The sequence below is a fragment of the Ictidomys tridecemlineatus genome, chromosome 9 (assembly GCF_052094955.1).
Source record: "Ictidomys tridecemlineatus isolate mIctTri1 chromosome 9, mIctTri1.hap1, whole genome shotgun sequence".
Classification (NCBI taxonomy): domain Eukaryota; kingdom Metazoa; phylum Chordata; class Mammalia; order Rodentia; family Sciuridae; genus Ictidomys; species Ictidomys tridecemlineatus.
The window spans coordinates 73,448,444-73,463,748 of NC_135485.1; the positions used below are offsets into that span (position 1 = coordinate 73,448,444).

Consider the following 15,305-nt stretch of genomic DNA (forward strand, 5'->3'; position numbering starts at 1 on the left):
TCCCAATGTGTGTATAAATTCTCATATGTATTGGAATAGTGGGCATATCTGTAAAAACATACACATTTAGAAGAGCAGAACATAGAAAATTATAAATAGAATTCTAACTCTTTTTCACCACCTCCCTACATGTTTTCATGTTCTCTTCCCTTACTCCAGTGAGTTGCTTTGAATCCATTATGCACACGCATGGGAAGATAGCTAATCTTGCAGGAGTCATGACCAGATTCTTTAGCTTAGTAGTCGCAGCAGTATGAATTTTTTTTAAAGTTGTTGCATTTTGTTTTCTTTTTTATTAACTCTTTACACTGCAAAGGTAAGAAATCAGAGTGCTTTTGTGAAGAACAGGGAAGAGTGACTGCCAATCCACTTCTCCTTTAGAAGGCTTTCAGATCAAGTAGAATAAGAATTGTATTTTGCTCACCCAAATGCATCCCACACTTCATCAAACTCCATCAAACCTGTGAATATGGACAAGGCATTGAGTTTATCTGGCTCAATTTTTTTAAGTTCACCTGAAACCTAAGCAAAGTAATTGCATTCTATACATTGCACCTTGACATCACTTTGAGATTCTGTCCTCTATTTTTCTGTTTTATTTCTCCAGTGCGTGCTCTGAAGTCTACAGGATTGTGTCAATCATATGTTTGTCTTAAGCAGTAGTCTTTAAAACCTAGAAGAATTTCTTGGTTTAGTAAAATAAACTAGTCATTTTAAGACTCTTTTTTATTTATATACTACAGGAGTAAAATATAAAACTTTTTTTTTTCCATTTCTTAGAGAGATTTTCATTTACATCTGGTCAAACTAGTGGGTCTCATGTGACCATTCTTCTGGGCATGGGTAATTCTATTTCTGGTGCCAGAACTCTTCTACCATCTGACAATATAGGTTTCACTTACCACATGCAAAAGAGGCCTTTTCATTATGTAGCTAGGCTGGGAAACCACACACTCTAACTCAGGGGCAGATTTGAGTATTCCATGATAGTGGGTACTCAGGGAAGAAGAGGAAGCCAGAGTCAGAGAAGTTCTTGTGCAGGTGAAGGAGAGATGCTGCACTTGGAAATGTTAGAGGATCTTTTCTTTCAGAAGGAGGCCAGAGAAAAAAACTAGTCAGAACCTATGCTGGCACAGAAACTTCTTCTCAAGAGTTCTTCACTCACATGTTTCCCTCTGTTCTCAAGATATAATTTGCATTTCCAGGTGGGTGATAGATTGGGGCGTTTAATGTACAGTGATCATCATTTCTGGAAATGCTGGAAATTTTAATACTTCTGAGGAAGCTCCTAATCTGTTACCAGCTCAGATTCTTATTCTGCTGTGTAGACAGTGGCCACTGGCTACAGGTGGCTATTTACATTTAATTTTCAGTGAATTAAGTTTATATGCAATTAAATATTCAGTTCCTCAGTCCCATTAGGCACATTTTAAGTGCTCGATGTCTAAAGTTGCTAGTGGCTACTATAATGGGAAATTAAAATATTAGAACAACTCCTTGATCACTGAAGTTTCTCTTGAACAGCTGTTCCAGAAGGTTCTTACCAAGCACTATGTGTTTTCCCGAATTGATGTTTATACCTAGAAAGCCTGAGGTTTATCATAAGGCATAGACCTCACCTTTTGTTTTTCATTCTGCTTACTCAGCAATATTTCTGTTCAGGAGAAACCATAACTTACATTTCAAACCTTTATCATGAAATAGTAAAAAAAATAACCAGGATATTGAGTGAATAGCATCTAAGGGACATCAAGAGTGATGTTGAATTACATCAGCATTTACATTTTTCTTTTACTGTGGAAAAAAAAAACTTTTATAAGAGACCTTAAGCAAAATACTTGAGTTTTTTTTTTTTTTTCCATCATAGGCCTTAGGTGGTTGCGCTTAATTTGGGTTAATTCTTTCAATTCCCTAAACTTGACCCTCAAGTTCTTTGAGGCAGGGATCCTGACTGCACTTCTGATATCCCCCAGGGGCTCTTCCATAAGGCCTCTCCCCAGAGCTGTGCAGATGTCCTGCCCCCAGGGCTGTGAACTGTACAACCTGGGCAGAGGTTCTTGAGCCTTGTCTAGAGCAGTGCTCCAGGTAGCTTTCCATAAGGCACGGCAAGTCCCTCTTGGCTCTCAGCCCAGCCTAAATCTGGGGATAGAAGGCCAGCCTTTGAGTCATAATTCAGATTCAAAACAGTGACATAACCATTGTTACATCCACACCATTGATGCAAACATGAATGACAGTTACTAATACACAAATAGCATTTCCTGAAAATTTGTAGTGGTTTTTGGCATAGCTTTTTTCTTTTATTTTGTCTTTTGAGACTATCACTAGTGGATGTAACTAAAAGGAAGGCCATTTTCATGATATTTTAGTCATTTTGGAAAATTGTTGCCACTTGAGCCTGCAGCTGTGTTCTGCCTCCTGCTTCCTCCCAGCAACAAGAACAGTGCCTGTCATGGGGTAGGGACTCAGCAAACCCTTCAGGAAAAAGAGAATAGAAGTTCTGGGTTCAGAACACAACAACAAAATCAGTCCTTTCTATCCTCTCTCCTAGTCTTCCTGTGGTTAACTTATAAAACACAAAATTGCCATTGTCACATTTTAACGTGTGGAGTGAAGTGGCATAAAGTATATGCACAGTGTTGGACCACCATCACCAGTGTTCACTACCAGAGCTTTGTCATCATCCTAAGGTGGAACTCTGCCCATCAGCACTGACTTCCCATCTCCCCCTCACCTCAGGCCCTGTTAACATACTTTCTGCTTTCTATTTATGAATTTTACCACTCTGAGTGCTTCATATGAGTGCAGTGGTACAGTTTTGACCTTTTATGATCCACAATTTCCCATTGCATAATATTTTCAAGGTCTGCATGGTACGAGGTACCCAAATCCCATTTCTTTTTGTGGCAGAATCATATTCCATTGTATTTATGCACCACATTGTGTTTATTCATTTATCTGTGGATATCTTCCCTCTTTTACAGCTCTTCGAGTTTATCAATCCTAACAGGACCATGAGCCTACTGCCCACACTGTTTCTTGGTTTGCTAAAGACCTCTTTGGCTTTGCCATTATGTTCTTTATCATTTTCTTAGCATAGGCCCAGTTGGCATACCTCTTCTTTGGTGACCTGGTTGATGATCTCAGTACTTTCCAAGAATGTATGAAAGTATACATAAAATTAAGAAGAAAATTATAATCAGATAAAATAAAGCAGTCATCCCAAGGACCAAGAAATCTTCACTGTTGCTCTGTGCACCATGACAGTGTTAAGAATATTCAAGATAATAGTCACCTTTCCCCAACATCTACTCAGTAATAAAAAGTTGATCCATTCTGAAATGTTGATGCCGTCAAGTAATGAGATGTAGGGGAACAATCACAGAAAACCAACATGATTCCAAGGCCAAGCACGAGGTAGTGCCCATTGCATAGGAAAGGCTCTAAAAGGCCATTTGTGTATATTTTTGTTCTTGTTGAATATGTTGCCTTACATTTTGAACTTCAAGATATAAATAAAGTAATAAGTATTCATAATATTCTAGAAGAAATTTAGAAATGCACAGAAATTTTCAGTCTTCTCCCCAAAGTTTCCAAATATGTGACAAAACAAAACTACAAAAAGAGCCAGTATCAGATTTCTGTTCCATTTACAAAAGGCTTAGTATTGGGAATATGAGAGAAATAACCTAATGATTAAGTTGACAGGACTTGGTGCATGGGGAGACCTAAATCATTGCTGTTTGGTAAAAGTCAATATGGAAATGATTCTTATTAAAACCCAGCACTTATAACATCTAGCTACATTTCCTTCACTTTGAGTGAGTGTGAGAATATTGGACTTTTGAACAGATACAATTCTGGCCATCCTTTAAAAAATATTTTCCTTTGATTTCTTTTAAGAGATATTGTCTTCAGGCCCAGGGTTACCATTGTAGAGATATAGAATTGCAAGAGGGATCTAGACACAATGTGATACCCAAAATTTGATCCCAGAACAATAAATGAACATTAGTTAAAAAAAAAAGCGGGGGTTAATTTGTAACCATTATGCAATTTGAACACAAAAATGTCCCAGTGTTAATTTGTGACCTTTGACTGGTGGAGCTTGAAATATAAAAAGTTAAAATTAAATGAATCTTGACCAAGAGCACATGGGAGATTTCCACACTCTCTTTGCAGCTTTTCTGTAAATATAAACTATTTAAATATTTAAAAGCTTTTTAAAAATGGAAGAGGGAATTAAGCATGTAGCTTTCCACAAAAAAATACAAACCCGAGTTGCAGTGATGTTCTGATAATAGCAACGGACAGGAATATACTTAAATCATTTCAAAAGCAACCCATAGAGAGAGGAGGAGAAATCAGTGATTAGGAAGGTGCAGGCAGGACTCTCCTGTCAGGTCACATTCTACTTCTTGGCCTGGACTGTTGGCTGCACATGTGTCATCATTTTATGGTAACTCACTGAATTGTATTTTTTTTTGTTGTTGTTGTTACATTGCCCTTCAATAAAAGAGAAGTTGTTAAACACAGTCATAGTACGGGTAAAGAGTTCAGGTAAAGAATGAAATGAGTATACAGAAATAAATTAAATCTGTAAGCATTGAATGGGATCTGGTGTAGGCAAAGATATCCAAGTTATTAAACCACAAGCATAACATTTTCAGAGCTGAGAGAGCATTAAAAATAGCCAAATTCAGCCCTGACAAGTTCTTCATGGAGGCGGCTCTCCAGGTGCTCCTTCAGTGGGAAAGGCAGGACCTGACATCTGTGTCTTAGCAAAGCCCTCAGAGATTCTGATGTAGCCAGATTATATACCACTGAGACATGCAAGGAGGCAAAGAGAAATTTCAGAGGCCGAATGTCCCAGAAATGGCACAAGAGCCATAACTCCCGATCCTGGCCCTCAACTCCACCTGCAGCCCAAGACCCCAGCTAAGACTCCTGAACTCTTACAATTCCATTAGAGAATATCTGTAAGTTCCACCAATCTAAATTATCTTATTTAAGACATGATTTTTTTTATGATCATGGATCTGTTTCACCCTAGAAATAGCATTATGTTTCCAAAGTAATTTAGTTTCATACTTCTAATACAACAGTTACACAAGTTATTTATTTAATGGGATCATATTTAATGGTATATTCATAGAATATCAAAACTGGAGGGATACTAGCCTGCCTACTCATTTTGTACATGAGGAACCTAATGCCAGAGATAAGAGAAACTTGTCATGCATTTCTAGAGATAAATTTTCCTTTTTCAGGTCAATAAATTAGCCTGGATTTCTTCCCAACACTTAATGTCTGAGGGAGATAAAGTAATATATACAAAGAAATACCATCAGATTTTGGCTTTGGTTTTTGGATATATAATTCAGTTTGTTGTTGTTTTGTGATCTTTTCTATTGAAGATGATTGTCGCTGATCAGCAGTGTGATGGAACTGAATAGAAGACAATAAAAAAAATCATTAACTACTGACAGCCAATCCAGGTACTTTTTAAAATGTGAAATTAATTCATAGTAAATGGAAGTAAAATTTAAGAATTTCTTTTAAGGTATAACATTCTTAGGTAGGCAATTATGAGAAAGATAATCATCAGAATGGACAGAGCTACATGATTCATCCACAAGCCCCAAGGTGAGATATCCATGTCCTGCATTAACAAGAATTCTTCACCAGAACATCTGAAATGAAACAGAAAATATAACTTTATTCCTGGCATCTGTGAAATTTTGGTCAATTTATTTGCTTTTCCTTAAAGAAACCTATGGATTAACAATATATTTAAAATTATCCCTTTACATACAATAGCTATCAGTTGTTGTTACTTGATGCTATGCTAAGTAACTTGCATATAATTTCTTACTTATCCCTAAAATGTTCCAAAGGGGTATAAATATCATATTCATTTAAGAGGAGGGGAAGAAGGCTTAATTAACTTAGCCAATATTACAATCATATTATAAACCAAATTTCTAGTGTAAGTAGAAACCAGATTCATTTGTTTCCAAGTATATAATGCTACCCTCTTCAAAAACCAGAAATAGGCCAGGTGCAATGGCACAAATCTGTAATCCCAGCAGATCCAAAGCTGAGTAAGGAGGATGGGGAGTGCAAAGCCAGCCTCAGCAACTTAGTAAGGCCCTAAGCAACTAAGTGATTCCCTGTCTCTAAATAAAGTATAAAAAGGGCTGGGCCTGTGGCTTAGTGGTTAGTTGCCTCTGGGTTCAATCCATGGTGCCAAAAAAAAAAAAAAAAAGCACAAATAATTTTCAACTGATCTTTCACTGACTGCTGATGCGGACAACTTGCTCACCCATGAGATAGCTATCCTGAAAAAAAAAATTGGCTAAAAATTCTAAAACCAAAATGGAGCAAGGGCTTGTAGGCAGAGTCAAGTCTGTCAGTTGTCAGTCCAACACTGTGATGAGCATCACAGATACTCAACTACAGGATGTTACCTGCAGGCACAGAAAAAAGACTTAGACCTCAAGAACCAGCTGAAGCAGGGCAGGATGGAGCATTACTGCCACATAGAAAAGTACCTGATACTAAAACACATGATGCAGCCACAGTTGTTGCCTGCTGCCATTTTTGTGCATATTGGCATTTAGCAGTTCCTAAAATAGCCATGCCCTCTTTCTGCCTAGAGGAGAGATTCCTCCTTCCTCTTGTGAGGATAGCTCTTTGTGAACAGTTAGGCTGTGGTGGCTCCTGCTTATCTGTTCCCCTGTTTCCAACCACTGCATCCTGCCCAGCAGCCTGATGGTGACTCTGTGTTACAAAGACACCACACCCAGATCAAACCAAGGTGAAGGGGGCCCAGTAGAGAAAACTTTATTCATAAAGGTTTTACCTGTCAGTAATTCAAAATAGGAACTTGTCTGATTATTACAAATTATTCTATGTTATTTGAACATTCAAAAGGGATTCAGGACATCAGCATTCTCTCTTCTCTAATTAATAGGCACCTGGCCTATTAGCAGCAATAATAGAAAAGTAAAATATTAAAATATAAAACAAGGTCTTTTAATCTTTTAAACCCCTGCATTTCTGTTTTAAGGACATGATGCAGAAATAATATTTACTTCTCAATTGGCTGAAATATGTGTTTCTTTCATTGGAAAACATAGCCACTGTGAGAGAATATTCCATTTCAGAACATATACACACACAAATACACACACACACACGCGCGCACACACACACACTCACACATGCACTACATGGCCTTGATTTTATGTGTCTTCCAATGGCCTGAGCAAAAGGAAGGGCCAAAATCTTGGGGACAATGTTCACTCCATGTATACTATGGCTGCCCTGAAACTTCTTACTAACATGAGCTCAGCTGACATGTAGCACAGAACCCATACACTGAGAGATTAAAACCTTTGCTAAACTGTCAGAACAACCCATTTTCAACTTAAATGGTCTGAAAACTAAGAACTCAAAATTACTCAAAACTTAACTGTAAATTAAAAAGTCAACATGATCTTTTGAAAGGGCCCAAACATTTCTCCACAATAAGTACAATTTTCACTGTAGCAGAATATAGCATGTTCATATTGATTAGTGCACAATGGCTCAATTTATGAGGGAGAAAATATAGGCTCAGAATGTTTGTTGACCTTGAAAGTTTTCATACCAGCTATAAGCCCAGGGAACTTGCTGTATCTCATTACAGTATTATGTAAACCCCTGATGACACTGGACACAAACTCACATTACATAGTCAGGACACTTATTGCTGGTTGTTGTATTGAGTTCTGGACAGAAGTTTCCTCCCAAAAACTCATTATGCTGCAAAGCCTATGTGACACAAAGATTAAGACATGATGATTTTAAATTTCAAAAACTTTCCAAAGAATTATCACAATGAAATCCTCAAGCTTAATCTTTACTAGTCTTTTTTATTTCTTCTTTTTAGCTTTATATATGACAGTAGAATGTATTTTGATATATTATAAATACATGGAGTATAACTTATTCTAATTAGCATCCTATTCTTGTGGTTGTACATGATGCAGAGTTACACTGGTCATGTACTCAAATACAAGGCTAGGGAAGTTAGGTCCAATTATTTCTATTGTCCTTCCTATCCCCTCTCCCTCTCTTCTCTTAGCTTCCCTTTGTCTAATCCAATGGACTACTATTCTTCCCCTCCCCACTCTCCCTTGTGGGTTAGCATCCACATATCAGACAGAACAGTCAGCTTTTGGTTTGGGGGGATTGGCTTATTGAGCTAAACATGATATTTAAAAGACAAACCAAGCTTCATATTCACAGTCTGTCATGGTAAAGTGATTAAAGTTATGAATCAAGAGGTCCAGAGTTGGGATGATGTTTTCAATTAACCAAGAAGAAAGACCCCTTGTTAGATGACCCCATAGCCTCTTCCATCTTCTCTCCCTGTGACCTCTACAGCTTTATAAGTAAAATGATACATTGTTGGTCATTGAATATTGAAGACTTATTTTAATGACACTTCTCCTTTTCAATAAAAGCACTTACAATGAATGATAGGTGGTAGAATCTTGGTTACACTGTATTAAGACACTGTTTTCTTTGGAGTTGGTTAGCTTGCTAGAGCCAATAGGGCTGAGTGTTATATAACCTTTGTTCCTCTTATAATTTCCCTTTCAACATGATCTACTATTCTAGTCTCCCATCTTCTCATTTCCTTGTTGAATGCAAACAATATTTCACATGATTATTTCTGCTTTACTATGAGATTTACTCTGCCCACCCTTCCTCACCCTCAAACAACAGGATGATAGAAGGAAACCACAGATGATGCCCTGACCTTGTGCTAATGAAGTCTATTAGGAAATCCTCATTCACTGCTCCTGAAAGGACATTCCTGGGTGGGAGGTGTCCACAGGTCATAGCAGGGAAAGCTGGGTTTTATTTTCACTGTTCCCATCTTGGAGAAACACTCACAGGTGTAGTAAGGACAGCTTACCATAAAGCCATAATATGGAATGCTGAAGTACTGAAGCCAGGGAAACTGAGATCTTCTGGTTCCAAAATACAAAGACACACCTGAAAGAATCTGCACAGAACAAAACTATGAATTAGAAGAGTCCAGAGATTTCAGGAAAAATTATTCAGAAGATACCTTTTGAGATCTCTAGAAACTTCTCCACATTACTGCTGGGAAGAACTCTTGAAATCCTTTGCACTTATTCTAAACATTAACCTTCCTTTACATGTGTAAACCTCTGCCTGGCAAAGGATGTTCATGGTTTTAAGTTAATAAAAATATACTAACATCTATATTATATATTCCATTTATTTGAAAGATCCTTATTGTCAATACTTTGTACTTAACTTCCTCTGTACCAGTACACAATGGAAGATTAAGAAGTATACTTTTCTCTTGGTATGCAAGGGAGATCAACTCCAGGACACATGCATACAGATACCCAAATCTGCAGATACCCAAGGCCCTTTATTTCACAACAGCATAGTATTTGTGTGTAATTCCAAATAAATTCTTCATATTTAAATGTATATATATCCTTTGATTTTAAATTAGCTCCATATTTCTTATAATACCTAGTAGCATAGAAATGCTATGTATGTATTTTATACCATAGACATATAGCTTATACATACTAAATAGTTTAGAGAATAATGAATAAAAAAGAAAAATTATGCAGACACAGTACTTGTTTTGTAAGTTTTGTTTGTAGTCAATTGCATCTTATAATCCATAAAGTATGTATTTGAAGGGCTGACTGTACTCAATATTCTAATTATATCTCTACCATGTGTTACCCCTAAAAATCTTAGAAATCTAGAAACATATACAGAACATTCCTGAGCAACACATATCCCTCTCTACTTCCATACTTCAATAAGTGTTGTTATTTACAAAGTTTTCATGTTGTATCCATGATGTTAATAATAGTTTGGGCTTCAGAATTACAGGTTTCAGGTTACCCAAAGCCTAGAACTGATAAACAGCAGAATGCAGTGTAGTACAGCAGAATACATAGTGAATCTCTTAATTTAAAACTATGAAAAAGCAGTATTGTAATGCTGACTCAGGAAGGAATGCTGGAGATGAACTAGAGGGACTGCTAAGGAATCCACATAATACTTGTCCTAACTTGTACAGGGTATGTTGGGATATGCATAGCAATGATAGTGTTTGTGTACCTGCGCATATCAGAATTGACCTAACAAGTGCCTGATACATAATATGGCAATCCTGAATGAAATGCAATTTCATGACTAGCTTTTAAAATTCTACATGGAAACCTTTAAATAAAAAAATCAATCGAGTATCAAATAAAACAAAACATCTTATTTTATTGAAGTACATTTTTGTTACAGTAGATGATATAAAAACAAGACATCACTTTTTTAATGATATTCATATTCATATTCATCTCCAAATTCAGAAACAGAAGAACTCAACTTTGGCAATAGTGTGTGCTAAACTATGCTGGAATGGTTAAACCCAAATGAACCCCAATATTATGACAGCAGTGGAGGGAATTTGATAATTTGTTCAGTTTATCTGTTGATTCATCTAAGTGAGGGCAAGATTTAGGAGCATGATATATTAAGCAACTTTTTTAAAAGCATAAAACAGAAATATATTAATGTAAGAGATTCTCAGTAACCCATACAACAGGTGACCTAATACTATCGACTTTAGAATTTTCCAATAAATTTTAAAATGTTTTAAAAATGCAAGAGGCATCTGGCTAGACCCCCCTAATACACTTCTCAGGGAGCTTGACTTTCACCTTGGGGAGTAGTGAATCCAACCAAACCACATCTGCTGCTTACACAGCTGGCAGTTCTCTAACACCAGCATGAAAGGCAGGCAGAGAGCTATGTTTTTTTGTGAGGGAATCAGCCTATTTTTCTGGGTTTTGAAGTCCCAACCTATGAAGGTTTTATATGTCACCAAGAAGTCCCTTTCAAAAGCTCATTAGTAAGTACATGGAGCCAAAGTTAAGTAACTACATTAGAAACTGGCAAAAAAGACTGGATAAGAGGAAGAAGAAAAGTTGCACATTCTCTAATGTAAACTGTATTTCAATATATAATCTCCTTGAAGCATCAGAGGCCCACCCCACAATCCTCAAAGCTGGTTTTACATGACAGAAGGTGAAGGGACAAACAAGGAGAAAAATTCTGACCCAGAGAAGCACAGATCACACTCACCAGCATAAATGTAAAATAAGTGTCCACAACATTTCCTTGTATAGAGACTTTGCTATAACCTGCTGCTAGAGCCAGGGTCATGGAAATGGATGAAAAACCAAAAATAAGGAGGGTAAAGGTCATGACAAAGAAAGTCTCCATCCGTGGCTTTGATCCTTAAAGAAAAGAAGGATGAGTCCAGCTGGTAGAGCTCCCTGTGTACTTGGTAATATTTATTACGCAAATATCAGTATAATATTAAGCAAACAGTAAAAGAACAAAAATAATCATCCTTTGTCCTAACACCCTGGGTCACCAATTTCATTATTTGCCTCCATATAACTAAGAGGGGGTATCACTAAGTCCTCATAGACAAATTGCCACATGACTGTGATTGCGAATAGGGCTGTTAAGTTCTTAAAGTAGTTTATAATTATCATGAGCTAATGCTTTGTGTCATATGATCTGAAGATTTGGGAACAACTGCAAAAACACTGATAGGAGTTCAGGGCTCCAGATTCCATGAATAATTCTTATCACATACATATATTTCTAAACTGGAAAGTTTAAGCTCCATCAATGATTCAAACTCTATAGTGGGTTGTTAAAGAAACTTTTGTTGTGTGTGAATGTATGTGTTTGTATGTGTGTATCAGTGAAAATTATGGAAATGATAACTCAATGAGTCTAGGGTAAACCCAGAGTATAATTCACAAATGATATTGTCCACTTCATCAAACAAGTAATTTCATTAAATCAATGAACCCCGAAGTCATCATCTTTATCTAATTAGAAAAGTAAACATGAAGAGAATATAAGTGTATAATGATTTCTTATCTCTCTCTATATGTCTCTACAGATATTAGACGTAACACTTCCTATTGATATTTTATCTCTATATTGAAATATATACAGAGAGAGAAAAAAAACGTAGAAAAAGGCAATAAATATCCTGGCTCCTCTAATACAGTTTCAAATAATTTTATAAATTTGGACCATATTTGTGTAAAACACACGGCATCTGTATACTTTTATAAATGGTGATAGGTAAATTACCATTTTATAAGTATTTTTAATAGTTCAGTTGGGAAAAGTCTAGAAAAGAGTGTCCGCATTAACGAGCTATTTATAAAGTACTCAATAGACACATGCTTTCTCCCTTATAGATTGCTTTGCCATTTGGGGAACAAAATACACGTTTGCAAACAGAAGTTAACTTCTCCACATATCCAAAAGTAAAGACACATTCTCTTTGTCGTGTTACTTACCAGCCATAAAGTATAGTGTATAAATAAATATAAAACTTGTCAATATCATCTCGAGTAGTAAATCAAGCAAAAGACTTCCAAAGAAATAAGATGACACTCTGTAATACCCACTGATGGACTCATGCCTATAGAATAAAAATATACACCACACATGCCAGGTTAGTTTAAAAAGGCACAGCCAGGGGAGGGGAGGGGGGATAGTAGAGGATAGAAAAGGTAGCAGAATACAACAGTTAGTAATAGGGCATTATGTAAAATTGTGGATGTGTAACCGGTGTGATTCTGCAATCTGTATTTGGGGTAAAAATTGGGAGTTCATAACCCACTTGAATCTAATGTATGAAATATGATATTTCAAGAGCTTTGTAATGTTGTGAACAACCAATAAAAAAAAGAGAAAAAATAAAATAAAATAAAATAAAAAGGCACAGTCCAGATAAGATGCTGTTCAGACTCCTGCTGCCACCAGGTCTAACCCTGCACCTGCCCACAAGCTCTGTGCTCATCCCCCCATGACCTTCCCCATTGCAGGTGAATCCTCTCTGGGACATCAGCCCCATACTATGAACCTCTCTCATGGCAGCACTCTTCCTGCTTCTATCCCCTCTGGCCCCACATCACCCCTCCAGAAACACAGAGTCTGCATTTCCTCATTCTCCTCGGAGCCTCTGCTTTTGCTCTGAGGCTAGCTCACTGGAAAGGGCTAATATCAGTGGTAATAGAGGCTTGGTAAAAGAGGCTTTTCTGGCTTGGCTTGGCACTAGGTGCATGCCTGTAATCCCAGAGGCCCTCGAGTTGATACAGAAGGATTGCAAGTTTAAAGCCACCCTCAGCAAAAGAGAGGTGCTAAGCAACTCAGTGAGACTCTGTCTCTAAATAAAACACAAAATGGGCATGGGGAGGTGGCTCAGTGGTCAAAAGCCTTTGAATTCACTCCCCAGTACCCCTCCCCTCCAAAAAAGAAGCTTTTCTTCCTCCCACCAGTGAATATGAAGGTGAACTTGTTATACTCATGACAAAGAGAGTCTCCATCCATAGCTTTGATCCATGAAGAAAAGAAGGGATGAGTACAGCTGGTGTAGCTTCCTGTGTACTTGTGAATATTAATTGTGACAATATCAGTATAAATTAAGCAAACAGTAAAAGAACAAAAGAATCATCTCTATCCACCATAGATGAAGATCCTAAAACCTCTTTTCAAATCTATTCTAATGTTGAAGCAAGAAAATGATCATGCCTTTCAACAAGATACCCTTGTCAGATACCAAACCTTAATCTTTGCTATTCCTAATGCCTCTCTTTCCAAATTCCAAGCTCTTTCATCACTACCTTCATTCCTTCCCTCTGTGGTGATCCCACTCCTGGGCATGTAGGCACGGGCAAATCTCCTCCATCTTTGAAAACTACAATGAACAAAACCATCCTGCTCTTTCCTGTAAGGCTGCCCTCTGGCTCTCTCCATTCTTTGATCCACTCAGGGCTGCGCTTGGCCACATACTTTGTAAACTTCATATCCCATCTCCAATTTGATACTTAACACTTAAATATCTACCAAAACTCCTGAATTTTCCTAGAGAGGGACTTTATGATCTATTACTTTCTCAAAACCAAAGACAATTCTCAACCCTTTTATTCCTTACTTTCTCTGCAAAATGGGGACTTGCTGACCACACCCAAACCTTGATATTTTTTCCCTTAGTAGCAGACCTCATATGCTCTTGATTTTCCACTCAATTGAAGACTGTTTTTTCTCAAATAATATTGGTAAAAGCTTGTGTTGTACAAGATAGACACAATTTAAATATGACAATTTTAAACATAAGATATGGGAAAGAAATGAGAAGAAAATAAATTTTCCAGTTATCCCCATTATGAAATCCTTGGCCCAATTCTGGATGTGACCAGTTTGCCCACCAGGCTGCAATGCCCCTTCCCTGAACAGAGTCCAACTCACACAAACCGCTTCTTCTGGATCGTGAAGAGATCCACTGCCAATCTTCTTCTGCGACACAGGTAGACCATCAGGAAGAAGAGCATCAGTGCTCTGTCAAGAGAAAATGGGAATAAAAGCAGCTCAGTCAAATCAGAGCTCTTAGGTTGGTTTCTTCCCTCAGAACTCCTTCTAGAATTAATGTAAAATCAAAGACATTAAAAAAGTGGAACTTTTTCATTTAAACAGATAAGAAAGCATCACTACATCAGGGCTTTCCCTGAGTGTCCTCAGTGGTGCCCTGGTTACTCCACACTATAGTACATATTGAAATTTCTGTGTGGACTGCTGTGCACTGACTTGTATTCACTACAATTCATATGATAAAGAAATAACCTCCAATGCAATAGTACTGAGAGGTACATTTTTAAATTTTATTTTTAAATTTATTTTGTAAAGAAATGACAGTGGAATGCATTACAATTCGTATTACACATATAGACCACAATTTTTCATACCTCTGGTTGTATATAAAGTATGTTCACACCAATCCATATCTTCACACATGTACTTTGGATAATGATGTTCATCACATTCACCATCATTTCTAATCCTATGTCCCCTCCCTTCCCCTCCCACCCCTCTGCCCTATCTAGAGTTCATCTATTCCTCCCATTCTCTCATCCCTACCCCACTATAAGTCAGTTACATTATGTCAAAGAAAACATTTGGCACTTGTTTTTTTGAGATTGGTAACTTAAGTAATGAGGTTTAGGCAAGGTCATGAGAGTGGAGTTCCCATGATGGGACCAGTGCCCTGGTAAGAGCAAGAAACCCCAGAAACTCTATGCCATGAGAGATGCAGGGTGATGGCGCCATCTATAGGCAGATCTGGACCCTCTCAGGAACCTACTGCTGGAAGGGAGCTCTGAACC

The 15,305-nt window shown here is 37.4% G+C and overlaps 1 protein-coding gene across 1 annotated transcript in view; it reads right to left on the bottom strand.

The window, feature by feature from the left end:
• Positions 1-6,456: 6,456 nt before the first annotated feature.
• Positions 6,457-15,305, bottom strand: part of LOC120892317 (broad substrate specificity ATP-binding cassette transporter ABCG2-like) — a 46,494-nt gene continuing 37,645 nt past the window's right edge. The window contains exons 10-12 of the mRNA XM_078020734.1: positions 14,395-14,484; positions 12,441-12,565; positions 6,457-6,470 (exon numbers count right to left, since the gene is read on the bottom strand). Coding sequence (XP_077876860.1) covers positions 6,457-6,470; positions 12,441-12,565; positions 14,395-14,484 — 229 coding nt within the window. The remainder of the gene's footprint in view (positions 6,471-12,440; positions 12,566-14,394; positions 14,485-15,305) is intronic.